The sequence below is a fragment of the Mixophyes fleayi genome, chromosome 5 (assembly GCF_038048845.1).
Source record: "Mixophyes fleayi isolate aMixFle1 chromosome 5, aMixFle1.hap1, whole genome shotgun sequence".
NCBI classification, from domain to species: Eukaryota; Metazoa; Chordata; class Amphibia; order Anura; family Limnodynastidae; genus Mixophyes; species Mixophyes fleayi.
Window position 1 is genome coordinate 218593044 of NC_134406.1, and position 20482 is coordinate 218613525.

At 40.5% G+C, this 20482-nt stretch overlaps 1 protein-coding gene across 1 annotated transcript in view; it reads right to left on the minus strand.

Annotated features, from left to right (window-relative positions):
* Positions 1-20482, minus strand: part of CCDC178 (coiled-coil domain containing 178) — a 79714-nt gene that overhangs the window by 10694 nt on the left and 48538 nt on the right. The window contains exons 6-8 of the mRNA XM_075214415.1: positions 19054-19274; positions 18347-18489; positions 17968-18121 (exon numbers count right to left, since the gene is read on the minus strand). Coding sequence (XP_075070516.1) covers positions 17968-18121; positions 18347-18489; positions 19054-19274 — 518 coding nt within the window. The remainder of the gene's footprint in view (positions 1-17967; positions 18122-18346; positions 18490-19053; positions 19275-20482) is intronic.

Consider the following 20482-nt stretch of genomic DNA (forward strand, 5'->3'; position numbering starts at 1 on the left):
CACAGAAGATGCTGTGACTGCTTTTTATCCTTCACAGCCAGATGATATAAAACTTAAGCCGATCAATTGTAACTTCAATCTCTCCTTATTAAGGCACTAAACACGTCCTGGGTTACTGAAATTGCTTTCAACCTTACCCTTATCATATGTTCGTCAACATATGCATTATACAGCAGCTTACCCATCTAATATGCTAGCACAAACAAAAGTGAAGCTGCACATTGGAGCATATATTATTGTATTTTGTTCTCATTAACCGACCTAAAAAGAGTTTTGCTTTCACATTAACTATCTAAACTGTAACATACACCTAGACAATTCTGACATTATTTTAAGTGTGCTGTTTCTTCGGCATCACACTTTTTCCTTCAAGTACTGCTCCCCTGCCCACAAAACATGTGGAAAACTTTTAAACTGTATCTATGGTGCACCACTTCCCCAATCACTTAAGAGGAGGCAGACGGCCAGACAACCTCCCACTATAGTAAATGTATAATGACAAGACTGAAGGTCAGCCTGGATTATTAAGGGGAAAGGTGGATGGTTTACTCACCCCCAGCCCTGTGTGTAAAACTGTATAACAGAAGGGACTAACAGCCCATGGAAAATGGACAGAATTACATTTTAGTGTTGTATTTATAGGCCCTTAAAGATACCGCTTTTATAACAGCTACACCAGCTAACAAACATAATTACTACAAAGATCCTGCTTGTTCCCGTGAGATGCCGTTCCCCCCTTCTGTGGTCCTATGACCAACAACAAATTAAACCTCACACTAATCCATTCCCAGGCTGTCTTATGTTGAGTCCAGTATCTATGTCAGAGCCACACTTGCCTGCTTTTGATAAGTGAGGCCATTAAGCCGTAGGCACTTATAAGCATGTGTTTATGTATACTGTCAGGCACTTACCCATTCGGGGTTAAAAGTTCATCTGCACAGCCAGGCAATAGGAGGTGTCCTAGGATTTCTTTATATTATCCCTATAGAGGAAGTTGGGTCTGTACAGTTTCTGATAAGAAGCAGCTCCAATTCAGGCATAGTATATTTACATTTATAGTGGTTCTTTGCCCATTTTAGTGTCTTTGACTTCTCATAACTGCTCCGTTTCTTTATATCCTTCACTCTTTCTGTCAGATTTCTCCTCTCTCTGATACCCCTCTCTTCCTTTCTTTCTCTGTTTTGTCCTGTACCATCCTCATCGCGCAGCTGCCCCTCCATCCTGTTTTACCGATGGCTCTCATGTATTTTCAGGGAGTCATCTGCCTGCCAGTCCCTCATGGCCAGAGCCCTGCATACTGTCGCCCCAGGCCATATGGTGGCGCACTAGGGCACTAGAGGTATCTCCCCATTGATTTCAGCCTGCAGGGTGTCCACAGCGCAATTTTGTCAGTCACACCATACCAAACTGCAGACAGTTCTCAAGCAGGCCATCAGTTTCCTGGCACAGTGCACCCACCCCAAGACCCATTCACCAATCAATGCCTGCAAACTTGCCTCCCCTCATTCCCGTAGGTTGGATATGGGGCAGAGCATGCCACCCGGCAGCCAACAGTTGCCCACCAGCCCCTGCTTTGCTGGTAACTCCCCGTTCCCTTTGTTTTCATAGGTTTGCACAGCAGCCAGACCCTTTCCTTCCCTATCTGCAACCTTCATACCCTTACCACCAACTTTGGTCCACAAGCACCCATTTCTTACGGGAACCCCACCTCCCCTGACAATTTACATGTACTACCACCAGTTCACTGGTCTTCTTGACCCTCTCCTCCTTACACTTTTGCTCCAGCCACAGTACAGCAAAAAGTCAACCCATATGGTTACCTCAATTGGTCCCTGCTATACCCTCCAAATGCCCCCACATTACTCAAGAGATAGCACGTCCCACTGGACATCGCCATATCCTCCAGCTTCTCAGGAACCTTCCTTACCCCTGCTCCAGTTCTGCCATCTCATGGCCATGGTCCATGCCTCCCCCCGACATTACTGAAATCTGATGCACTGGGATCTTCCCCCCCTCCCGATTTTGGCCTCAGCCCCTTTCTCCAGCAAGCATCCCAAATTTCACCATACCGCACAACAGCCCCCGGCATGCATATGCCTGATACATTGTCACTTCTCATTTGTGACGTGGAAACAATAGTGCTCAAAAAGGCGGCTGGGAAGTACCGCCTGATACAGAATCTCTCATACCCCCAGGTTTCTCGGTACATTATGCCATAGATGAAATCCATAGCTTAGTAGTGTACGAATCATTCAATGATGCAATAGCATTGGTCAGAACATATGGGAAAGGGTCTCCGTTGGCCAAGCTTGACATAGAATCCACATTCTGGCTTCTACAATGCCACCCTGAATCCTTCCGGTTCATGGACCATAAATTGGAGGGCGGATATTATATTGATCGGTCTCCCTGTAGAAGCTCAGTGTCATGCCCGTATTTCAAATGTTTTAGCTTTGGTTTGTACAAGCAGGAATGGGCCACACGGGTATTGCACACTATTTGGATGACTTCCTGTTTACTGGTTCCCCCATTCTCGGTTTGCACGGACATCCTTTTTGCAACACAGTCCCTCTTTGCTGTAATGGGGCTGCAGGTGGCGCAGGATAAAACTGAGGGGCCAACAAATTGCATGTCTTTCCTGGGTATAGAGATAGACAAGGTGGTTGGTTGTTGTTGGCTACCCAGTGGGAAGTTGGCTAAATTGGAGTCATCCATTACAAAACACTGAGCTCCCCCACTATTTTGCTGCTGCGGGTTCAATCATTGTTAGGCTCATCTAATTTTGCGTGCAGGGTCATCACGATGGGACGGATTTTTTGCAGGAAATTACAATTGGCCATGGCAGGGCTGCAGCGGCTACACACCAGGCTGCGTCTTTCAGCAGAGATCTGAGGAAATCTTCGGATTTGGGACGAATTTCTATGGAAATTCAATGGAGTATGAATTTGGTCCAAAACGCAAATATCTAATCAACATCTTAAGCTTACGGTTTCGGGGCATTCTTCCAGTTGGAATGGTGAGCTGCCCCCTGTCCGGTTGATTGGCAGCTCAGTGGTCTGGTATAGCTTTTTCCCATAGTCTTGTACCTAGAATTATGGTCCAATTGTCTTGCGGGCCAGAATGTTGTATTTTGGTGCAACAACCTCGGGATGGTACAAGCAATAAATCAGCAAAGTGCCTTTTCTTTGCTCACTGTTAACCTTTTATGTGGATTGGTCCTGAGATGTTTAGAGCATGATATAACTTTTCGGGCAAGGCATGTTCTGGGTGCTGACAATGATTTGGCAAATGCCCTATCCCATTTTCAGTGGCGGCGCTTTAGGAACTTGGCTCCACATGCTTGATTAACTGGAACCCCTTGTCCCCCTTCTGCTTGGCAGATGGTCAAGTCGGGATAATGGCTCTGGCATAAGCATCCCTGGCACAATCTACGAGGAGAGCGTATTGGGCAGCCAATGGGAATTCTTCCAGGGTTCGGAAGTCGACAGTTCTTCAGGTCATGAAGAAAAAAGTAACATTCTATGTGGACTAGCTAACAGAACAGGGCATCTAAAACAGGCATGACATCAGCGCTTGCTGGTATTTCTTTTATGTCGCGCCTGCATGGTAAGATTGATCCCATCAAGTGCTACATGATCTCTAAAGCCCAATGAAGCAGACACACGGTTTCCCATTTCCGAGATGATTCTGAAGCAGTTGGTGGGAGCGCTGCCAGTAGTAACAACCAGCCCTTATGAGACTCTTTATTCAGCTCAGCATTTTCCCTGGCTTTTTATGCAGCGTTTAGAATCAGCGAGCTTTTGGCGCAGTCTAAAGAAGACATGGATGCGGCCCTACTTGCACGATACACAATCATTACTGATAAGCACATGTCCTGTAATTTGCTACGCTCTAAAATCGATCAAATTAGCAAAGGACTTTGGATATTTCTACCCATGCAGGGCAATGCGGCCATAAGCCCAGTAGCCCTGTGTACAAAATTGGCAAGCGTCCGACCCAGAGGGGAAGAGCTGTGGTTGTTACACCGCAACGGCTTCCCTCTCTCAAAATTCCAATTCAATGCGCTCCTAAAACACGCTTTAGTCCATATTGGTTTAGATCCCGCTCTCCATGGACATTAACACTATGCGTTTTATGGAAAATTCAGGGAGGTTATGCAAAGAACACCTAAGTGGCACATATATAGATGTAGAATACTGTAAATTATTTTAATACCCATCTATTTATTTATTTCTTATCTATCATTTTTCAATATTGTAATGCACAGGTCAGCAATTCTGAAGCCTCAGCATAAATCCAGGCGCTAAGCCTGCCCTCCCAGGAGTTCTGGAGGTCTCACAATATTTCGGGAGTGTAGGCAAGTATCATTTTATATAAAGAAACTTGATCCAAACTGGTTTAAGACCATAGCTACTTATTAAAATTGTTAAAAATGACTTCTGTGCCTTTTTTACCACCGAATTTGATTTCCAAAACATTGTTGGGCCAAACTAAATATAAATAGCTATTCTAAACTCCCCCTACCACCTTGTGGATCCTCCCTATAAAACCAATGATTCAACTTCATGTAATATACTAAATGTTTTGTATAAGAGACTGGAGAGTGAATAAGAAGCTAGTAAGAACCTGTCCGAATAAGAAGCTAATATCAGTCTCTAAAGTACGTGGAAAAATATTTTGGAAGTCTCCCAGACATTACGGGAGAGTAGGCGACAACGGTCAGTGCTCTGCTAGCTACCCAGCAGTCTGATCTGTGGTGGTAGTCAGCGTATCAATGCTGACTATCCTGACAACACTTACCACGACATGATGATTCCGAAAGGCACCTTACCGACGATCACTACTGTTGAAAGCGACTTGAACCAATCACGAAGAAATAATAAGCCAGCTACCCTTCATGACGGCATTCACCATGGCAACGGGATTATCGCTCTTCTTAATGGGGTAATGTAAGTGTGCGCCTATGTACAATGTAGTTTACAAAGCCTTCTACATTGTACAGAGGCGCATACATACATTACACTATTAACAGCAGTGATAATCCCATCGCCATGGTGAATGACGTCATGAACGGGAGCCGGTTTATTACTTCTTCGTGATTGGTTAAAGTCGGTTTCAGTAGTCGTCATCGATGATCGTCAGTAAGGAGTCCTTCGGAATCATCATGTCGTGGTAAGTGTTGTCGGGGTATTCCGCATCGATATGCCACACCCCACCCTTTCCTGAATCAAAATAAGTGGTAAGGAAGTATTCAGCCGCTGGAAACAGCAAAGAGCTACTGCAGCAGCTACCCATTTCCAAAGAAGTATGAATGGTTCCAGGTGCTGGTGAAGACTAGGGGTGGCAGTCATATACTTCTACAACTTTGGTGTGCAGATGACCCTCACAGTCGGTAAGCGTCTAGCTTGGCCAAGCAAAGGCTGTAGGAGTAGTCAGCACAAGTGGACTGGTGCTCTGACTAAACCTATTGGCAATGCTTGACCTTGCCAGCCAAATCCCATATAGCGTGGTGGCAGAGTAAGCCCACCTGGTCACAAAGAACTGTGGGCATGATCATATGGGCCACTATACACGTCAAGAGACAACTTGCCCAAACTGGGTCTGGAACCAAAATGACCAGTGACACTGTATGTGAGGCTAACAGATCAATTGACAAACTGTTAGTTTCATTACTGGTTTATGCCCGCACTTCCTGGACACATATAATAGGCAGATGTTTTCAGAACAAAATGACTGTACAAATTTTGTGGTCTATTTATTTATCATTATTTTACTGTAAATGACCTGCAAACCTAAGTATCCTGCAAATGTATTAATAGTGCATTGCAGCAGATAGCTTTGCATTTTTTTCAAAACACAGAGCAGTCTACATAGATGTCTATGACGACTGTTCTATTTCACAATCTTTAGGATAAGAATTGAAAGAGTCATGTCAAAAACGCATACATTAATAAATAGGGGCCTTTGTCCATAAAAAGTATTTTCATCCGTGGTGGTAAGTATTAGAGCTGGTAAAGTCTAAATTTGTGGTGGCTCTGGTCCAAAAGAATGGGGCGTTAGTAGGAAAAGCCTAACTCCCCTGATTTACAAACTCTTCCAGCAGTTTTTCAGGAAAAGTAGTGTGAAAACTCCTAAACCTTCACAAATATAATATGTCACACCGTTATAATAGTAATTGTATGGTTAGTGGGCAGACACAAACAAAAAACGTTTTTAAAAATGATTCACAGTAAGGATGTGCCTCAAACCAAGGCAACCTGATTTTTTTTGGTGCAATTTAGAAAAGAAAATCAAATCATCTAACGGTTTACTCTGGGTTACAACACATTTTACTTGTGCACCAATATTCATAAATGTCTCTGATTTACAGCACAACTAAATACTTATGACAGAAATAGATCATGACAAGGTAGATGAACAAATTTAAACAAACAAAATAATTGTATTTTAATTATGAGAAAAGATTTAGTGGATATATTTATAGATGATGACAGAATTTTGCGAATAGTACGTTTTAGCACATCTCATATCTTATATGCATAATGTCCTATCCAATATCTAATATAAGTAATAAAATTCTCCCCAACATTCCAAACAGTCAACGAAGAACACAAGCACCTCTGCACAACCATAACATTGCACAGTTCCTCCACATGCAGATGCATATGTGAGGGTCTTGGCAGTTGAGAGGTCGCTATTTATGGACATCAGCTGAACCAACCATTGCTGGAAGTTCTTCAGTGTTCTGAGCCCTGTACTCCTGGTTGCTGCTGATCCTGAATATGCCTGACTGACTTGTGTGTTCTTCTTACCCCAGGCATGTCTTACTAATTGTGAACATTATCTACCTGTCCAAACCTGTGTAACAGTGTACGATCTTGGTCTAGCTGTCCTAACTTTGGCTTTGTGCACCCATTTGTGAACATGAGCTGACCCTTTGATGCAAAAAAACAGACAGTCCGTCAAAAACAAAAAGACAGACACTATTTACCATTGATATCTAGTTATAGCATAACTACTATACTATGTACTCTTATAAGTCTTATAGCAGAATGACTAAGTAATTGCTGTATACTGTCATTTATATAAATGGTATATCCACATCTTTATTTTTACTACATATCGGGTGTAAAAAATGCACTGGCCAGTGTTTTAGTCTTTCATATGTTATATTGCATAAAATCTTACCACAAAATATGCAGAATTGTATTCACTTCAAATCACATCTGTTGCTGAAACAGAGTTGTGAACAAGTCAAACAAAGCAAATTCCCAGTAAAGAATATCTAGACAGCATAAAACATCACAGTTACATTGATTTATAAACAGTCTATATTCAAAGAACGCCTCTCACATTTCCCAGAATAACATTTTCCAGTAGAAGGATGTAATGTGAAAGTATAAAACATCACCTATATGTTCTTTTATTCTGCAGTACATATGGTTGATGGGATAAACACCCTTCTTTATCCTTCTCACCTTAATAAGAACATTAGATAACCTAATGAGTCTATGAGTGTAAATCATAGACTTTAAACATGACTTAATTGACTAGTGATGTCTGCCCCTTCTCATGGTGCATAGGAGATTAATGTCTGTAAAGTCATGTGATCTTCCAACCAACCAGGAGCCTGCATTTTAACATGTAATTTTACAGCAATGCATTCTACTCATATGAAGAAGAGAGGAAGTCACTAAGTTGTATGAAATTCTCTTTAGCATAGGTCGTTATATGCATAAATTGTAAGACAATAAAAGGTTGCCATGAGGGGAACCCTCACAGGTCTCTTCCATATGCTACAGGAAAGCTATCAGGAGTTTGCAATAGGCTGGAAGAGATGCGCTCTCCCGAATACCAACACAAAAATGGACATATCACCGAATCTCTATGCTATAAAGTGGTGAGTATAAGAGAAACATTTTTAGAACCCATAGAAAATATAAACAAATATTTAAATGTCAAGTAATACAGAGGTTGGTCTGACGATACCTTAATATTATATATATAATAAGTACATTTCAGTGCCGTTTTACCCACAACAATATTTGACATTACATTTTTTTGTTCTAGGAAACAAAACAATTAAAGCTATTATAAACATAAAAGTGTCTAAATTATGAATTTTATCAAGCTTTACCAAAATTTTAACTTTTTTATAAATGACCCTCATTACACGGTCTTAAAATATTTTGACTCTTTTTTATTACCTTAAACAAATTGAGCCTTATCTAATAAGGTAACAGAAAAGCTGTCCATCTTTTTCTTTGCCATTAGCACAATTCAGGAACAACAGGTATAGGAACCATGCAATTTTTCTTAAATATTCTTAGCACTTATATACTGATTGCAAATGATAAGAAATAAGACAGAACTCTGTTAATCCCATATTACACATGTCACCAGGTGCACAGCAATATAAATGCCCTGTATGTATACAAAACAAAAAGACAATTGCTGTCAGCGCTTATCCTTAACACTGCATATCTGTGTGTATCTTGCACAATGAAAACACAAGCTATTAGTTCATATTTTGATCAAAACATTTAAACCTGTATCCCAGCGTCAAGAGTACCTCAATATAATGTAGGTCCTAACCTGACCTATATAATTCAAACACCACTAAAATGCAGTTACAATCAGATACACTAACCTCCCAGGGAAAGGGACTTACATATAGCAAGGGCTAGCTTGTGAGCCACACCCAAAATACCTTATATAAGCCTAAAAGACAGCTGCCTAGACAACACAAGGCAATATTTTGATTCATATAGGTCAGTGTAGGAACTGCATACACTACAATTTATCATTTTTGCTATAACATTTTCAGTGTTTCTTTTTGATTTGTGCATAATGTTAATCATATGTCTATTTGCAACATTTTTGTAAAAATGCTGATCACAATATTTGCAAACATTTTCTTTCGAGCACCATAAGACATTTTAGTACTATTCACAATTCATCAACACATGCAAAAAAATCCATGTTCCACATGAATTGCTTTTAAAACAACCATATTAAGTGTCCCTGTTTGAGGTCTGTCCTGGTAGAATACGTTTTACATATATACTATGATAGCTACCAGATGCTTTTCCTTATTGGATCAGCTTATATTTTAAGTTTGATGTCAATTTAAATATAATTTTCTCCTCCTATGATTATCTCTTTTAAGATTAATTTGGCATTAATATGCACATTCACATTTCCCTGTAAGATGTATTAGAAACAGAAATGTAGGATGATTCACTAGAAGTTCTGATACTTCACCATAAACTGTTAAAACTTTCATTAATATAAATGTTCTTCTACTAGAACACTATCTACCATATGATAGGAGGACAAACTAAATTAACCATGGGTCTTTTCCTTTACAAAGTTAATGTTATTTCAACAAGTCTGTAGAAATGCAGAACAGAATTTATATTTATTTACAGCTAATATGAAATTATCAATCCAAAACTCAAATTTAATGCTTGAAGGGAAGTTAATTCCGTTGAGCTATGCACTTAAATTAGTAGTCGGCAGTCATTCTGTTTCCCTTTTTCACAACAGATTGCAGTACTGAATTTACATGAAACATTTCACATTTTGACAATGTCACTACTACAAATGTTACTTTAGTAAATCAGACAGCTATTACACTAGACATTCTCAAAGGCTTTTCTAGTCACTAGTACCAGTAAAGGGTATTTTGGTATAAAGGGGAGAAATTAATAGTGTAGAAAACACCAGGGGGTAAATGTATCAAGCTGAGAGTTTTCCAGCGGGTTTGAAAAGTGGAAATGTTGCCTATAGCAACCAATCATATTCTAGCTATCATTTTGTAGAATGTACTAAATAAATGATAGCTAGAATCTAATTGGTTTTTCAAACCCGCCAGAAAACTCTCAGCTTGATACATTTATCCCCAGGAGTGGACAAAGAATGAATTCAGTGCAAACAGTAATTTTTAGGTGCTGCTTTTGTGATGTCAAGCATCTATTTATGCATAAATGTGCCCATTTATATGGGGGGGGGGCATGGATTAGTAATGTTCGTGACGGGTGCATCTTCTGGTAGGATGAGCTGGCTGATACGAGGCAGACTAGCAAGGAATACCCTGCTGAATGCACCTTAAATTGTGACCACATGCAAAAAAATAACATTTGCATTGGCCTTCAAGGGTTGGAAAGAGCACAGAGTGCACAGACAGCAGTGGGCCACAGGTCTTTTTCTTCTGCAAGACGATGTAGCTTTCAATGGGGAACCTTTTCCCACTGCACACTTTATACCAAGAAGTACATCCATAGGATTCTTACTAGAATCTATGGGAGCAAGATGGAAGCTGTGCAGGGTTAAAATATTAGGCTATTAAAGTAGGACTGAGGTTAGTATAATTTTTTTATGAATTAGATTGCTCAGAAGCTCTTTTCAAGTATCTCCTACTGTAGTTCCATTACTCAGAAGTCTAATGGTAGCGTCCCTTTCCTGATGTGCCAAGTGCAAATGTCCTTAATATGTAAAGGGATAATTTAACACAACTGCACATTTTCACGGTTATAGGGTGTACACAGCTACAGCCACCAGACCAAAAGAGATGCCTAAAGTATAAACTAAGCAGTTGAGCACAGATGCGGAAAATGACCTTTTAATTGTTTTAAAGGTTCACTGCATCTAAAATACAAAATGCTTAGGCAAATGTTGGCCACACTGGAACGGATTCTATCATATTGAGTTTATCACCCAACAGTAATGGCAAGAATGCTGGACACACTATCTATATTTACAGCGATTTAGTCAGCCAATTTGGTTATTTTAGATCTATCTGGCAGCAAACTACTTAAGTGTGGGCCTAAAATAACTGCCAATTATAATCAACATCTGGGGGTATATTTACTAAACTGCGGGTTTGAAAAAGTGGAGATGTTGCCTATAGCAACCAATAAGTTTTTGGTTATCATTTATTTAGTTAATTCTACAAAATGACAGCTAGAATCTGATTGGTTGCTATAAGCAACATCACAACTTTCTCAAACCCACAGTTTAGTAAATATCCCCCCTGATGTGTTTTGGCCAAACTGTAAATAGATCCAGTGGCTCAGCATTCAGGTGAAGTGGCTGGATGTGTCTGTGTATTGGCACCATTAGTCTTCTATCAGCAGAAAAAAAAAAATCAGTGTAATGGTATAAAGGCAACTCATATTATCTAAGGTGAGGATGAATTCTGTGGGTGCAGATACTATATTTTGTGGCAGGACTGTGTGTAAAAGCTGCAGCAAATGTTGGGCATCTACAAGCAGTAAAGATGTAAATCGAACCAAGTTAATTAATTTATTTCCTTTCACAAAACATAAAAATGTATTTTTTAAAAGTATAGAGCATTGCCACACAAATACATTCATAACTTGTTAACTATATGAGCGCCATGTAACAGACTCGACACAAACACTGATAAGAGCCGTTTTCAAATCTCCTGCTGCTAAACATGTTACTTTCTTCAATCAATTGATCGAGACAGGCAGTGCTAGATTTGAGCACAGCTTTGAGATTCACATTACAAGTCACTTGGCTTTCCGCAGTGTGTTCATTATTAAGCCATTTTTGGCTCTGACCAGCAGCGACAGCCTTTCCAGTCTCTTACATAGGTGAACAACAGGTGCCCAGTGCAGCTATCGTCCCAGGGGTGGCCCTCATTCAGAGTATAAACCTTCACACAAAATAAACTGTCACAGCGCTCTAGATCTAACTTAAATAAATTGGGAGCACAGAGGGCAGAAAAAATGAAAGCCACAGACAATAAGTTAAAATAAGATAACTAATTTTTTTCTTTGTGGGAGGAGACCAACTGGCGATCTCCTACAGTCACAGCAGCCATTTCTACTTGGATATTTAATTTTAGCTATTTTAGAATTCGATGAGAAAAGAGTTAACTGATATATTGTCCTTTCTGCGCCTGAGAAAAAATACTTTTCCTTTTTTTTTCTTGCTGTGTATGTAGACCTTAACTCACTGCCTTTTGTAGGACATGATTCTGCAGTTACATTAACCCACTTCCAGGTGCTCATTACACACACACACACACACACACACACACACACACACCCCCCCCCCCTACCACTGCTTCCCTCTACCACTTTTTCCAACCAAGGTCATGAGAAGCCCTCACCATGGCACATATTTTGCCAGAGCTGGAAGGTAAGTCTATAAAGAAAATAATATATTTTAGTTGTTGTCTCTTTGCTGTCCATCACGTCCTTTTTGCACTGGTAAATCACACACCCACTTATAACCCGGCTTTCAAATGTCCACATTGCTATGCACTGAACTGATTGAGACAGACATAGAGAGATTGGACAACAGCTTTGCATTAGCTGTTCATGTGGAGCCACATTCAGTGGCACCCATATAGTTAACAAGTACCAAACATTACATCTACAGCATCTTTATCTTTTATTTACAAATCATGTCATTGGTAATAACTTCTGCCGTATTATGACAGTATCTGCTCTTATCTGTGGAGCTCCTAAGTGGAATCTGCTGTGTGGACAATCAGGTGTGAAAGTAATAATTAACAAAAAAAAATATTACCAATTACAGAACCTTTATTACTACTAATGAACTAATATTATGTCACTGTATTTTTAAAAAGAAATGAGTACATGGTATTTTTAGAGAAATAAGAGAAAAATATATTACACAATAGAGAGAGAAAAACAAGTTATATAAGGGACACATGATCCATGACCTTCTTCATTTCACAATAACAGGAGTAGGTCCAAAATTAGTCAACTTAATGAAGATTAATGATAAATGCCTTGAACGTCAGCCTTCACGTAAGTCCAGAAGAGCTTTGGTCTTGGCAAAGATAATTAGTGTTTTTGGCAATGATAAGTAAGATTTTCTATAAAAGAATGTCCTATTTGTCAACGGTGGTAATCATTTTCCCGATTACCAAAAACCCGCCAATCAGGATCCCTACAAAAAAAATATAATTACTACAAAAGTGACTGTATCACGCATCGCACCAGTTTATTCCGTGTGGTTCATTGTGTTCATTGGTTTCCCTAGGTTACCGCTATCTGTTCTTCCTGGCGTTCCTCTCTTATCGGACGCCATCTTGCCTAGTGGTCTGTGCATACGCTACCCCGGGAACCTTCAAACCTCTGCTCAGCGGCTTCCCTGCATGGCATCGCTCATCATCGGTCCTGTTCCAGAGTTATAACACCTCTGTGGAACTCAGTGCTATTGCTCTCTGCAGCTCATCTCTTCACTGCCTTATTGGTTCAGCTTATCTCACAGTCGAAGACCTGTGGCTTCCCTGCAGAGCATCGCTCATCATCGGTCCAGTTCCAGAGGTATAACACCTGTGTGTATTTCAGTGCTGTTGCTCTCTGCAGCTCATCGATTCACTGCCTTGTTGGTTCAGCTTATCTCACAGTGTGGATCTCTGTGCTTCAGCTCTCTGCAGTTCATCTCTTCACTACTACTTCCGTTCTGCCTTACAGTTGCTTGGTTGTTCCGCACATTATATGCTCTGCGCCTCCTAGAGGGCTGCGACCTGCGGTTGAGAGCAGCTAAGACCATATTCCCTTGCGGGAATCCCTGGTGAATACCTCTCCACCGTTAGACCCACGCACCTCTCTGTGGGTAAGCTGTCACTCGAGCAGAGGTCAAGACCATTCCCATTATCTGATTTTCGTGACAGTCTGTAATATAATACAGACTTAACTAAAAACCAAAGCTGCACATTTCTAATGAGAGCGGTATGCTGACAGAAACTAATTCCGAGTACACAGCTTTCCGGCACTTCACCTTGACGTAAGTTAACACAACGACATAGAAAAATGTGAATTTAAAGCGGCAATAATCTAAGGGCTAACTGTATTACTAAGGTTAAGTGTTTCATTAAACACTTAACTGGCGGGGTCCCGGCTTTGCCGCTTTAAACTCACATTTATCTATGTCGCTGTGTTAACTTACTGTCAAAGTACTGTGTACTCGGAATTAGTTCCTGTCAGCATGCCTCATTGGAAATGTGCAGCTTCGGTTTATAGGTAAGTCTGTATTATATTACAGTCACTTTGTAGTAATCAGATTTTTTTTCTAGGGATCCTGGTTGTCGGGTTTTTGGTAATCGGGAAAATGTACCCAACCCATTGTCAATTGGCATCGAGACCCCAAGTGTACTGCTCCACTTAGTATTTTGGCCTGTATCTTATCTTTTAATGAAGAAAATAAATATTATATTGGAAATCTGCTCATCTCAATCATAACTTAAAGATAAGATTAAAGAAATCTTACTCAACTTGGGGGCTCATTTGGGCTTTCACAAATCTCACCTTACTCTCATCATAACCACCTCGACAAGGGGGAGATGCTGACCATCATCTGAGGTTGATGAGAAACACCCTATACATTTGGTGAGTATCAGATGTGATTTACATCCATGCTCTAAAGTGTTTTTGAGGCAGTGAGTGAAGAGAAGAGAAATAAGGGTGGTTGATTTTGTCAGTAACATATGCTTATCTCAAAGATTAAGCCATGCACATGTAAGTACATGCAGCTGGTACAGTGAAACTGTGAAAGGCTCATTAAATCAGGACAGTGGCAGGTGGGCAGTTTGATTGGGACAGTACACCTGTCTAGCCGTGATGCAGGTGTCCTAAGGTGTGCTCATGGATTTCAGAAACCTCCCATGGAGCAGAAGGGCAAAAGCTTGTGCCAAGCTTTTTTTGACTCTCTTAAGACATTTTTGGTGAGTGTAACTTTTCTCTCTGCTTCAAACCTGGACACAGTATCTCCCTCTTCCACTATCTCTACATCCCCTATCTCCTACTACCCCACCATGGACATAGAAATACTGAGTGATAGGAATTAAAAGGAATTCTAATATGGGAACAAGATTTTACATAGGGAAAGAAGGACATACATGGGTGGAATACTTGGGAAAACTACAGGATTTCGGGAAGGGAATGGGGGTTGATAGGGATTGTGAATGATATATGCATTTTGATTGATAGTGTCACTCACCGGACCGTGAGTGCCTCTGTGCTGGTGCGTGGTTCTCTAGCCTTCCTGCCGGCGCCTGTCCTGAGCCGCGGCCGTCCGCCATCTTGATGGACTGCGCATGCGCAGCATCCAAGAACTTATGACCTTTTGCTTTTAACCTAATTGGTGGATCAGGCACCTCTCCCTATTTAAGGCACCTGTGCTCATTACATCGTTGCCTGATCTTGAGTCTCATTCCCTGTGAGTCTCTGAAGGTGTCTCCTGTGTCCTGCTAGTGTCTTCAGCTCCCTGCTGATTACCTGCTCTGCTCATCGGTGGATCCCTTACCCGCTACCTACTCCTGTATCCTGCTCGTGTCCTCAGTTGTCTGCTGAATCACCTGCTCCGCTCATCAGCGGTTCTCATACCCGCTACTGACTCCTGCATCCTGCTCGTGTTCTGAGCTGCCTGTTGGATTATTTACTCAGCTCACCTGCAGCTCTCATACCCGCTACAGCCGTTCAACGCTCCTGCTGTGTCTTCATATTCTCGTGGACAAGCTTCTCTACTCATCAGCGGTATGCTCACTCGTTATTGACTATCCATTGTTACTTTGCATATCCGCTTAGGACAAGCTCCTCTTCTCAACAGCGGTATCCATACCCGCTATAGACTTTGGCTGATACTCTGCCTATCCGCTTGATACAAGCCTCTCTACTGAGCAGTGGTATACATATCACCATAGACTATTAGCGATAACGCTGCCTACCCGTTTGGAGAAGTTCCTCTGTGCTCTCATTGTCCTCATTCTGTTATTGACTCTTTCCCTGTATTCACTTATCAGCACCAGTACAAGTCCTCACTTACTAGCAGTGGTACAACTTGCTGTACACAGACCACTGACTACCCGCTACCTACCTGCACCTGGACAAGTCTTCTCACCTCAGCAGTGGTACAACTTGCTATACGCAGACCACTGACTTCCCCGCTACCTACCTGCACCTGGACAAGTCTTCTCATCACAGCAGTGGTACAACTTGCTATACGCAGACCACTGACTTCCCCGCTACCTACCTGCACCTGGACAAGTCTTCTCATCAACTGACTACCCGTTACCTTCCTTCACCTGTGCACGTCCACTCTGGTCTCCGTGGTTAAACCTGCCTTTCTACTATAGCTGCAAGTCGCTGACTCATCTACCTATATAGCTGCAAGTCGCTGACTCATCTACCTATGCAGCTGCAAGTCGCTGACTCATCTACCTATATCGCTGCAAGTCACTGACTATTCATCTGCTTCATTGGCATCCTCACTCCATCTGCTGTTATATACGTTCCACTATTCACCCTACTGCCAGAGGACCGCTGTGCAAACTCCGCCCCTCTGGTAAGCAAAGTCACCTGGTGAAATCCTGGGCAGAACTCCTAGTGCCTGTGACAGATAGATTGCTCTGGGACTGAAATGCAGTTATTGCTGATATATTTGGGAGTGCTGAGATTGCATTTTAGATTGGATATGCTGAGACTTATGTTTAGATAAAGATCGTTTTTACTCACTCTTTAAGAGTAAAAATGCATAGTAGTGAAGTTCTGAGGAACATAGCAGCTATGAGTCCAGGCAGGAGCTGGTTGACCAGGTGGTGATACAGGAATACAGCTAGGAGCCACGAATATGGTGAAAAACACTCTGGGCTAGATTTACTAAGCTGCGGGTTTGAAAAAGTGGGGATGTTGCCTATAGCAACCAATCAGATTCTAGCTTTCATTTATTTAGTACCTTCTACAAAATGACAGCTAGAATCTGATTGGTTGCTATAGGCAACATCCCCACTTTTTCAAACCCGCAGCTTAGTAAATCTAGCCCTCTATGTTTATTTGCAGAAGTGTACAAATAGCATGTAATCATGAGTTTGTAGTAAATACAAGGTGCAAAGCTGATGCAGGAAGCAGGAGGTAATATGAACTTGCAGAAAACACCAGGTACACAGCAGATGCAGGGAAGCAGGAGGTATGGAGAGATCCCGAGTAGCAAATAACCAAAAGCATATCAGAAGGCAGGAACAACAAGTAGGAACAGGATGTGACAACAGAGAGTAACATCAATAACCAGCAATGAATGCTGGGAGAGACAGGTATACATAGGGAACACCCAGGTGCCAGGGATAATTAGTGCAGCAGGTTAACTTCTAAGGGACTAGAAAGGCACAATAGCAGCACCTCTGGAGGATAGAGGTACTCCTGCAACACACAATAATAAAGTCTGATAGTCCAGGAGGCAGGAGCTGCCAGGCAAAGTGGCATGCACTGCAAGGGGCTTGCAGCAGATCCTGAAACCAGGGTCCACAAATGACTATGAGAGTGGAGGAGAAAAACACAGGGAAAAAGGGTCCTGCTTGTGAGAGCTTACAATCTAGAGGAGAGGGGCAGACCCAAAGAGGGTGAAATTGAGAGGATGAGCAGGTTTTGGAGGGGGGGCTGTAGCAGATGAGTTAGGAGGAAATGATGAGTTTTTAGGGCACATTGGAAGCTTTGAAGACTAGTGGATAGTTTAACTGGATATGGGAGTGGGTTCCAGAGGTGAAGAGCAGCATGGGAAAAGTATTGGAGGTGGGAGTGAGAAGATGTAACCGGTGGGGAGGACTGCATATAAAAAGTAAATTAATGTCATCTGAAGGCCGACAATCCCTTTAATTTCAAATTCATCCAAACATTTTAAAAGAAAAACTAAACCACAGAACATCCTCAAATTGTTTAATTCTGATTTACCTTTTATATCTTGATATGTAGCTTAATTTACTCATTTACAATCTCTAAAGTACAGCAACAAATCAGACACTTGATTTCATAGTCTAACTTTCACTAGACAGATAAAAGCTAATTGCTGATTGGTTGCTGTCGTTAAGCCAAATGTAGCACCTACATGCAATGTTAGTAAATGAGTCATTGTGTATAAAGAGAAATAAGTGTAGGAGTTGAGCGTGTTCATTATCTTTATGTGACTTACTTGTTGATTCCATGAATCCTCGCCCTCTGTGACCTGCTGTCTTTCACTCTGTAACTCACTGTAGAGCTTCTTACCATCCTCAGTCTTTCTGTCAGTGTTAAACAATTCTGAAGTGCATTCAGCCCATATATTCTCAGCGTTGTGTAAATTATCTCTATTTAGAGTTTTATATGGAAAAAAAAACACACAGAAAAGTTAAGACCATTTGCGAAACAACAGTTGAGATTAAAGTGTACCTCTCAATAATAATTCATATACTGATTTAATAGTAATGTACATTGCAAACTTTACTATAGAAAGGGTTACTCTTATATATCACTGGTTTCTTCAGAAAAGGAGTAAGTGTTAAAACAAAGCCACGAGAGATGAATGCTCTTACCTGCAGATCTGCAGAGTCCTCTTTACTTCGGCCAGTTGTACGGCCATATCACTTCTCTCCCGGTTGGCTTCTGCAGTAACTTTCTCAAAACTCATATGAGAAGCCTTAAGTTTTACTTCCGCCGCATTTAGTAATGCTGTTGCCTTAACGAGAAACCAACAGCAGCAGTCATATATAAAGCAGAGATGCAGAATGATAATACATATATGAAGTTGTACAGTCAAACCATGATCAAAATATGTGAGCGACTTATAGTAGCAGATAAAAATGGCAGAAAGAATTCAGCCTTAACCTGTTAATTTGTGTGATTAACACTTCACAGCTAAATTAGAATAATACAAGCTGCATTAAGTACTAGGAACCTGGCCGATGGACAGACTTTATACAGGAGGTGTAACACACCCTGAAACGTTGTAATATATGAATTCTGCAGAACAAATATGGGATTGGTTCCTTAACTGAAGATCGTTTAGTCACTATATTTTTGGAATTTATTAGCTGTTTGTTGGATGATCAGCAATTGGACTCTTTGTTGGCCAATTATTTCATGAACTAGAGGGAAGCAAAAAATGTAGATATAGCATACTGTACTTAAGTACAATAATTTAACTTATGAGAGAATATAGAGGACTGCAATATTTACTTTCTAGCAGCTTTGATTTTTTTTGTGTCTATCTTGAGCCTTAATTATTAGCGTCACAACCTACTTCACTTTGTGCCTGTTTTATCCTGCTCGTGGCATCACCCTCATGATTAAGCTTTTCGTCCAGCAGAGGGCGTTGTTTCCTAATAAAGTCAATTTCCTCTTCGAGTTTTGAATTCACTGCCTCTGTCTTTGCAGATTTTCTCTGTGCTTTTTCCAGTTCTTGCTTTTTACAGCAGATATGCCATTTCAGTTCAGAGAGATCCTCAGCACAGGCGTCATACTCTGCTTACAAAAATGTCATATGGTTAATGTTGGAAGTGTATTCTTGGCCTTGTTCTGTTTTATGTCATACCTATAAAAACTAGTGATTTATTTTGTTTTGTACTCGGTGCTATATAACTGATTCACTAAGTCTATCGTCTGTTTAACCCTTCCCTTTTCTTGTTCTCTAGCCCCTCTCCCCCTTTTGTAATTGATAAAAATCCTAATAAACTATTTAAAAGAAACAAAAAAACTAGTGATTTATCCAAATTCACAATAAAAAAGTATGTACATTTAAAAGCCTGATAAAATGATCATTAAGGTTTTAATAGGTTGTGTAAACATTTAATAAAACCACATTTGCAATTTATTTCAATAAAGATTTGCTTATTTTCAATATGTGTCAATGAATGAATGATTAAATGATTGAATGAATGATGATTAATTTAATTAATAAATAATGATTATTTCCTTAATGAATCAGTTGGCCTGATTCATTAAGGAACTTAGGCAAGAATTTGAGCAAGTTTTCTTACTTAAGTTTTCTGGACAAAACCATGTTAGAATGCAAAATTAGTTTATTATTTTTCACATAAGTTAAATACTGGCTGTTTTTTCATGTAGCACACAAATATCAACTATAAATTTCAGTATTTCAGTGCACAAATAAGCTATTAAGTATTTGTGTGCTACATGAAAAAAACAGCCAGTATTTTCCTTATTTGCAAAATAATAAACTAAGTTGCACCCCTTGCATTGTAACATGGTTTTGTCCAGAAAACTTAAGTAAGAAAACTTACTCAAATTCTTGCCTAAGTTCCTTAATGATTCAGGCCCAGTATCTTCTTGTACCCTGCAGATGTCACTATTGCAATTGCTGTCTAGAGAAAATAAGAAAGCAATTTACGAAATCGCCCCATAGAAAGCAGTGGAAACACATTCTACAAATCTGTTGATGTATTTTGAGCGATGCAATACTAAGAAATAGAAGTCTTGGTTTTTTTTTAACTCCACTGCTTATTTGTAGCAACCCTACAGCAAAACATACATATTTTTTAAACCGGTATTACCACCCCCCTTCCACCCCATATTGCTTACATATACCCTCCTGTTAAAGTTCTGTGTGATGAAACACTTTGGAGTTGGAATACCCCCTACCAGCTTGTGTGCTTGGAGAGTGGAATAACTTAATCTCTGTGGTAGTGGGACCAACGATGACTCTAACCGAA